The 9,178-nt window shown below is 37.3% G+C and overlaps 1 protein-coding gene across 5 annotated transcripts in view; it reads right to left on the reverse strand.

Annotated features, from left to right (window-relative positions):
* DHX35 (DEAH-box helicase 35) overlaps positions 1-6,469 on the reverse strand; it is a 44,760-nt gene extending 38,291 nt beyond the window's left edge. For all 5 annotated transcript variants that reach the window (XM_044440325.1, XM_044440324.1, XM_044440323.1 and 2 more), the window contains exons 1-3: positions 6,413-6,469; positions 3,122-3,255; positions 2,404-2,496 (exon numbers count right to left, since the gene is read on the reverse strand). In XM_044440325.1, the coding sequence (XP_044296260.1) occupies positions 2,404-2,496; positions 3,122-3,255; positions 6,413-6,452 (267 nt within the window). In that variant the 5' untranslated portion in view covers positions 6,453-6,469. The remainder of the gene's footprint in view (positions 1-2,403; positions 2,497-3,121; positions 3,256-6,412) is intronic.
* Between the last annotated feature and the right edge of the window lie 2,709 nt (positions 6,470-9,178).

The raw sequence follows: 9,178 nt of genomic DNA on the forward strand, positions 1-9,178 counted from the left end.
TTTATCCAACATAGGAAATATTTAATGAACTAGCAAAATTAATGCAGTCAACTATGTTTATTTGATTCTGCAGTTTCCCTACTGATATTATTAATGATTTTAAACACAACCACAAGAAAAAAAGCAACTGGCTTTAGAGAAAAAAAGCCATTTTCTCCCATCATCATACAATTATCTCACACTGGGGCAGTTACCATTCTCAGTCCAACCAGTCTCATGGATGAAACCTTGCCTCTCAAGAATGGAAGCCCCCCTTCCATTAGAGAAGGCTTATATTCTAGAAGAACATTTCTGCTAGCAAAACATGGGAGGAGATTGTTTTCCCAGTTCGCTTCTCTCCCTGCAGTCCCATTTGCACCTTGAAAATTTGCTCTGACAAGGTCTCCCACTGCTCAGAGCTTCTCAAATGGAAGTCCATACTTTAAGTGTTAAATCTCAATTCAACAGAATTATTTTTGTGAAATTGATATTGCTAAGAGTTGGAGCAGGAGAAGACCATGAAAGTTACTAAAAGTGAAAATAAAAATAAGCACAATTTAAAAAGTATTTCCACTGAAATAAAATGCTATTGAAGGATAACTCGTATTCCCTGGAAAAGGACAAATACATAGTTAACCATAGATTCAAAGGCTAATTTGCACAATCAATGCAGCATATGTTAAGTCACAGTGGGTTGCAGCATGTACTAGAAACCATTCTGAATATTTAACCCTGTAAAGTTGTTCAAGGTTGACTCTCAAACAGCACCTGTCACCCTGGCTCAGATTATATGATAAACCACCGAACCCCAACAATGTTCATAAAGTATTGGCTCAATCACACTTAGAATATTGTGTATAGTTCTGAAAACAGACATTACTGAGATAGAAAAAGTGCAGAAAAGGGCAACTAAAATGAACAAGGGTAGAAATAATTCACCTATGAGGAAGTTAGAACAAGTGGGAATGTTCATCTTAGAAAAGAGGCAAGTAAGGAGAGACCTCTTAGAGGGATTTAAGATCATGCATGGTGTGAAAAAACTAGAGAGGGAAACATTTTTCTTCCTCTCCCATAATACTAGAACCCAGGGTCATCCCATGAAGCTGACTGGTGAGAGATTCAGAACAGATAAAGTCAAGTTGTTGTTCTTCACACAATGCATAATTAAACTATGGAATTCAACGCCAATAGAAGTGACAGCTATCAATTTGGATGACTTTAAAAGGGGATCAGATGAATTTCTGGAAGAGAAGGCTATCAGTGGCTGCGAGGCTTGTTGGTTGTGTGCTCTCTTCATTATCAGAAGTGGTGCCTGCATTTACCAGTTGAGGAGTTTGGCAGGTGGAACTCTTCTATCCATCTGCTTGAGGGATCCTGTAGGCACTGTGTGAATTAAGTGCTGGGCTGGATGGACCACTGATGCGATCCTACATGGCTTTTCTTATGGACCTCAATCCATTGTGGCTTACATAAGTAGTGATAATGCAAACAGAGTCATTGTAACCATTTCCAAACATAATAAATTAAAATGAAAGATGAAATCAGAGATGGATTGAATCCATAAAAGCCACAGCCTTGAATTCAGAACAGCTAAGTAGGGATGTCATGGACAGGACATTTTGGAGGGCTTTCATTCATAGGGTTGCCATAAGTCAGAGACAACCTGATGGCACATAAAAATAAGTTTTTATTTGTTGTTAAGTCTATAGCTCTGCCAAAAATATATTGAGTAGAATAGATTGTCTACCTTACAGCAGACTAACTGAAATCCACGGACAAATCAGTAATGACTAAATCCTTAATGATTTCAGATAAAAAGAGCGGTTAAGTCTGCATCCCACACTATGAAAGCCATCCCGCATTTATGACCTAAGATGCAGCCTAAATTACAAATTTTAAGGCCTGCTAATTAGAGTAAAAGAGAGATAAGCACAGATCTAACTTCAACTAAAATCATTCTGACTTAAATGAGATTAACTTCAGTTGAACCATGGGCCTAATTTGCTCTATGGATATATTACATTTAGGACACAGCCTGGGACTGGGATACCTGAAGAAATGTCTACTTTCATATGTTCCAGTTTGTATACTAAGATTTCTATCAGATGTCCCCCTCAAGTTCCCCTGCCATCTAAGTTATGACAAGAGAAAAAGCCTTCTCACAGGTGCCACCTGACTGTAGAATGCTATTCCCCAAGGAAGCCCCTTGACACCTAGTGAAGGCCTTTTGATTTTCTCAGGCCTTATAACTCGATTTGATTTGTTTTCAGTCTTGCGGAAGGTCTGATGTTTTTACTATATATTGTTTTATTTAGGCAGTTTTGTAATATTCTTAAATCTTGCAAGCCATCCTCAGAATTTGACTGAACAGCAAGATATAAATTGCTTTAATAGATAAGTAAATAAAAATTATTTTATACTCACTTGGGGAATTTGAGTGCTTTTCCCACATCCTGTTTCTCCAACAATCACCAGTGTCTGATAGTTCTCTACCAGATAAAGGATGTGATTTCTAAGCTAAAAAATGAGTATTCAAATGTGATTTATAGCAATATGCAAAATAAGTTTAATACAGAAATTAGGGAAGCAAATTGTCAGTGAAAACAGTATAGTAATATATACTTGAGCTAACTGATATATTTATGCATTCTGTTTCTTAAACATGTGCTAAGATGATTTCCAGTTAAAAATACGATGCTAATAGCATAATAAAAATACATCATTATAGCAAAACAATAAAATTCAAGTGGATGACAAAATAAACATACATCTACACCAGACCACAATCTTGCACAGAGATCTTAAACCCACTGAATTCCACACATACCTAAATCTATGGATGGATTGTATCTATTCAAAATTTTCTCTACACAAGTTTAAACATGAAAAAATCCTACAAGTCCCAGAATTCCTTAGCCAGCCAAGACTTTTTTCTGTCTGAACAAACAGGATTACTGCCCAAGTTACCCAAAATGAAACATCCTGAAATAATTTCATCATAGGTTAACAAAAAAATGAGACTTTTCTTTTCTACATATTATCATTTTACATAATGCAAAGCAACTTTAAAAGTTGAAGTGATAAAATGTATAGTAGATTATATTCAGAATTTTAAAATCTGATTATCAAAAGAAATGTATACCTTAAAAACTGGTAACTTTTGTCTCTGTTGTTCAATAGAAAGGGAAACATAGGGGTTATAGATGACTGAAACGCTAGCACTTTCAGCAGCACTCTGTCTCTCCTCTGAGAGGCTGACACCAGGCCCTTCTGTGCCTATATGACCAAATCGATGAATAAACAAATCAATAAATATAAAAATCAGTATTATTAGGATGATGACTTAAAATTAATCACAAAGAAATTGTTTTATCTGAACCAATATCTTTATGTAATAATATTTTTATAGTATAAGAAACTATCTTGCAGGCAGATCTTTTGTAAGCTTACCTGCAACTAAAAATATGATGTTCATAAAAATTTGGTACAAATTCATTTAAAAACAAAAATAAACCATTGTAGGCTGTTGCGTGTTACTAACATTACCGAGTGCTGTAAATGCTGAACCATACAATGCTACAAGGACAAGAACAAAACCTCATTATGGATATGCATAACTTGCAGTTTCCCATAAGCAGGTTCACTGGGATGCCCTTCAGTTTGCAGGAAACATGCTAGCAGTCTCTGAACAAGAAAACAACTACAGACTTCAATTTATTTCAGACTGAAAAGTTTAGTATTCATTACAAATTTTTAAACAGTATAAGCAGTATAATCATGTGTATGTTATTTAAAAAATACTTCCTGTCATATAAAACATACCCAGACAGTATACAAGATTAAAGGCACCACACCCATGGAGAGAGAGAAAACACATAATCCTAGGTTTTTGATCCAGTGTGCTTATTGCTACTGAATTCCCACAATCTGTTTTGAAGCTGCAATACATAATGATGCTTCACTTGGCCTACCAGCTGAATCCACTGGAATATGGAGACCCAGTTACTGTCATTCTTGCCTTGTTGATATCTAGACTGGACTACTAAAATGCATTCTACATGGGACTGCTTTTGAAAATGGTCTGAAAACAAAATGTGGCCACCTGGCTCCTAGCATGTATAGATTGGTGAAAAAACATTAATGCAGGAACATGGAGTCCTGAAGTTGCTGCTAGACCAACTTCCATCAACTTCAGCCAGTAAGGGATGGCCAGGAATGATCAAAGTTGAAGTCCAACATCATCTATAGAGTCAAAGATTGCCAACCCATGTTAATAGCTTAAAAACAGAAAATTTGCAAAGAATATTGCCCCATCTGAATAGTCCTAAAGATAACAGCATTTCACACAGCCAACAATTCTTAGTTGGTAAAAGAGAAGGAATAATTGACAACTTAGCTTCTTTTGAGATGATGCATAGATAATTTACAACTGACATTGTTTATTAGCTATAAACATCTGGAATCTAAAATCTGTGACCTGACCAAATTTAACAGCTTGGCCTACAGTTTATTCCTATGCTGAAGAAAGTTGCACCATAGGTAAGCAAGATTAAATAGCTATAAATTGAGGCCAATAGCATTTAACTAACACAGCAAACTGGTTCCCATAATATTGTACCTTACCATGTCTTCTTTAAGCCACAGATGGGTTTGGGACATACTGCTAGCTATTTTGAATATTCAGTCCCTACTGGGAACTGGGACTGATGGAGGGGAAATCTACACAGGAGTTATTGTATAGGGACAGTCAGTAACACCAAACAAGTATTTACAAGATATTACAATGTATTTTTCAAGATTGTTATTAGTGAATGCCTTCAGTGAGAAACAACTGAACAGCTGAACAACAACAATAGTGAATGCATTCCAATATTTATACCCTTTTGCAACTTGAAACAAGTGCCAACAACAACCTGTGACTATACACAAATAATAGTAAGGTGAAGTACTGCTGCAAACAGTGTTCTTGAACTGTTATGGAGATTTGGTCCAGACCTAAAAATGTGCAATGATTTAATTCAATTATATATTAATAGCCCTATAAAATTTCATGCTCACAGAGAAAAACCGCATTAATTGTCCTTCACACCAGATCAATCACCTCAAAAGCAACATGCAAATATCAAAGAGGTAGTGCACAAAGTGCTTAACGCTGCAGAAACATTGCTACCTCAACAGTAAGTATATTGTTTCATAAGCAGAGAGCTAATGAATAAAAGATCTCATTTCACCACAGAAAATACTGTTGACCTTGTTGCTTTCTTTTCTCACATGCAAACTTTCCTCAATAATCTCCAGTTGACCTTAAATCTAAATGCTTATTTTAATTTAGATTCTAAACATAACTTCCTAGATTTGCATTCCCCAACTTGGTACTCCCAAGCTCTTTTGAGCTCCAGCATTTCTGACCATAAGCCATGTTGGCCAGGGAACTTAAACCCAAAACAGCTAGAAGGTACCAGGTTTAAGAAGAGTGATCTAGAGCAATAAAATAAAATAGTCCATGCTGTTATTACAGCTCTACACAAAAATACAATATACTGCATACACTTTTTCTATTTGTTCAAGTCATTGGGCTGACATTAGAAGTAAATCAAAATAAGCAATACAATCTTTTTTTAAAATTTCATGAACTACTGATGGGAAAGTTTCCATTAGTAAAAGAACTGATGAAATCAGTGAAACTTATTTCAGTTTACATGTAATTAAATTCCAATATGACTTGCATGTAATTCTCATATTAGTGCCACTTTGGAAGCAAGGATGCTTATGACTACCACCCACTCAGCTGACTTTCTGCTCTGTGTACTCAAAACTTAGAAAGCTTAGACTAGAACTACCAAGCAGCTATGTTAAACTTGCTGTGTTAAGCCATCCTTCAATAATTTCTCAACTGGAATGCAGTTCCAGTGCAGAATCCCTCACTTTTTTAGTTTGTTTTTAAAGCCACTGGGATTGCAAATATTGAGAAGCATTAATCTTTATTTACAAGATTACAACGCACTTCTCAAATATTTCTTCTCAAACAGCAGCAGGTGTAATAATGGTAAAATAGAAGACGCTCTTGAGCGGGTACAAAGTGGTTGTCCTAACCAACGTTAAGGTGACGGCTGTCAACATGGATCCAGGTTACCTTAATCCTTTACATCCTTTATTACTTATTTAATAAATCAGCCGGCAAATATGTCTTGGTGACGCTTTCGCTTGTAGCGTCAGAGGAAAAAGCAGGTCCTTTCCGACCTCCACTAGAAAACACCACCGGTCACAGCTTCTTCATACGCCGGACCCCGCCCCTCAGTCATCCGGCAGCATGGAACAAACCGCTTCTAACCGATGAAGAAAAGAAAAGCAAAACCTCCCACCACCATTTCTCACTCCTGACGCTTCCCCAGGCTCTTTTATTCACACCTTTCCCAAATGATTCATTCCTTACCTGGTTTCCAAAACTTCAATGGACCGACGGGCGCCGCCATCTTGGGGTGAAAGTTCAAGAGGAAGAGAAGGAGCCCTCTCCGCAGCACGGACCGGGAGAGCCACGTGATAGACATGTGCTTCATGATTGGCTGGTGGTTGCTATGGTTGTTCACCCCCCCCCCCAAGCTTGCACTGCAATTGTTTGTTTGGCGCCAAGGACGGAGCTAGGCGGACTATCAACCCTTCTCCTTCTCGAGGGTAACATGTTTCTAGTAATTCACTGTATATACAAGACACACAAAACTTTGTATTTTGTGAGACGTTACGTCGTCCAAATAAATAAGCATTTTATTGTGGCTTTTGAATTTCTACCCCAAATGGGTAACCGCAGTTCCAGGACCTAATAAATTAGTGCAATACTAAATGTTTATTCAAAAATAAAGCGATGTTCATCAAAACTTAATCCCAAAAAAGTGTACCTAGAGCTATACATTAATCTGGAAAGAGCCCCCTTAATTAGAAAGGGGCTTCTGAGTAAATATGCAGACATTTATACTGTATGAATGGCATCAGTTTCCTGGATTTTAGGGAAGGGTGAGGAACTGTAAAAGACTGGTTTAAAGGGCCGCTAGTCTGTGTAGAAAAGCCCGTGGAGGAGAGAGTTGCATGCATTGGCTGAGATGGGCTGAAATCCAAAAATTCTTATGCCACACAGTCATTTCAGCTACTACAACCTTCTTTATGATATTTGCTATAACAGACTATCACAAGGACCTTTATGGAATTTATACACCAAAAATATCAGGGCAAAAGGAATGAACCATCGAAACAGGAAAACTACATCAAAACCTTGCTGCAGCACAGAGAGTGCTTTCTGAATCCCAGCCAAACAATTTTCTCTTCAGAGGCTCAAGCAGGCCACAGTCTGAGGCTGTAGAAGCCACTAAAATAAGAGAGAGATAAGGCTACATTTCTGTACAATTTACCAGAAGGTAATAAACCCCGGACTTGTTATTTTGAGTAAACATCGAACCAGAACCTCAGTGCTACATGTATCTCTTTTGTGGGCGTTTGAAATGTTATTAATGTAAACTTCTTCCTATATTAAAAACACCCGTTTCTTTCACTCTCTCAGAAGAAAACTAAATGAATACTTTATTAGTTATATGATATTGAGTATGGGTGATTAACTTCAGGAACAAGTAATGCAGGCACCAAAATATAAATATTACAGATACACAGAATTTTGTGGTACTTCAGGACTGGAGTGGCAAGACAGCCAATGTTACCCTTGTGAAAAGAGCTAGTCACTATTAACTAGCAAAGCTGTTGAAACTCAGGGGTATTGATCTCAAATGTGGCCCATTTGCCCCCCCCCCAATCCATAACTCTGGCAGCCCCACCCTTTCTGCTGTCCCTCAAGCTAACATGTTTTGGTGGTTTTCCAGCTTTTATTTCTGCCCTTACCTTCTTAAAAGTTGAATCTTTTTGTAAGCCCTAGTTACAGTAGTGAAGAGCTTGAAATTAGAAGCTGCTGATTATTTTGGCCCCACCTTCAAAGGAATATGGCCCAAGGGCTTCTGCAAATTGCAATCTGGTGTCAGTGGCAGTGATACATGAGAGTATCTTTATTCTCTCTCAGGGCAAAGATTGGGTTTTTAATGACATTCAGAAATGTTAATATTGATGATGATAATTCTATGAAGCTTTCCAGAGCTGAAGCAAAAGCCACTGTGAAATGCATGTGTCAGTCAATCACTAGTGGTTTTTCTTCTTTGTGACCAGAAAAGAAACCATCATACTGCAAAAAAAGAATCAGATGAGAAACAAGATAGGCTCCAGAGGCAGCAAAAGTCAGTGCAATATCACCTGCAAGAAACCCATCATCACACTTTACCCAGAGCATCAAAAGGACACACTGGAAATGCCTTGACAATCCTAAGCAGACTATGAAATATTTAGTTGCAGCACTTGGAGAGAGATGACACTGAACAGAAGGTAGAAGCAGAAGGCAACTATCTAAATAAGGATTAATTCCCATCCTCAAACGCCAGTCATCAATTCACACACTCATTCTGCAAAGTTTGCAAATTTGGTCTAAAATAAAGTAGCAAACATCTTGTGGAGATAAAAAATGTCCATATTATGCTGCACCTGCCCAAAAAGTACTGTAAACTTTAAATATCTTGAGAGTAAATGCAAACATAGAAGTAATGAGATCCGGGCAAAGGCACTTAAGTACAACTGATTTGACTACTACATGCTGAAATCTTAATAAAACTAGACAAATGGATGTTTCAGGTATCTTATTAATAAATGGCAAAGCTTTTTAGGCACATCAATTGAGTGATATATAAATGAGTGGACTAAATAATAACATTAACATAAGATCCTTATTTCTAGTTGATGTTTTTCAAAGCAAATCATGAGTTCTAGTGAAATGCTTATGGTATCTGCAAAATCCAGCACAACAGGAAACATTTTGATGTCTCCCATCTGCTAGAGACAGCTAACTCTATCTCCTTTTAATTTTACGCTTTGATAGTCTACCTTCTAGACCTAAAAGGTGAAAACAGGATTTTTCTGTTTATATGACACTCCTCATATTGATGAAGTTTACAGGACAGTCACCCCTGCAGTACCCCACCAGACATAATAAAACTGGTTTATTCCTTTGTCACACTGATCCATCACTTGGTTGACCACCCCAGGATGCCATGCAAGTTGAAACTTTCCAGGTTGAAACCTCTGCAGTGCAAATCTTTTGCGTTTTACAAGCTTTTAC

Source organism: Varanus komodoensis, unplaced genomic scaffold (assembly GCF_004798865.1).
Source record: "Varanus komodoensis strain SLA01 unplaced genomic scaffold, ASM479886v1 scaffold37, whole genome shotgun sequence".
In the NCBI taxonomy this organism is placed as follows: Eukaryota; Metazoa; Chordata; class Lepidosauria; order Squamata; family Varanidae; genus Varanus; species Varanus komodoensis.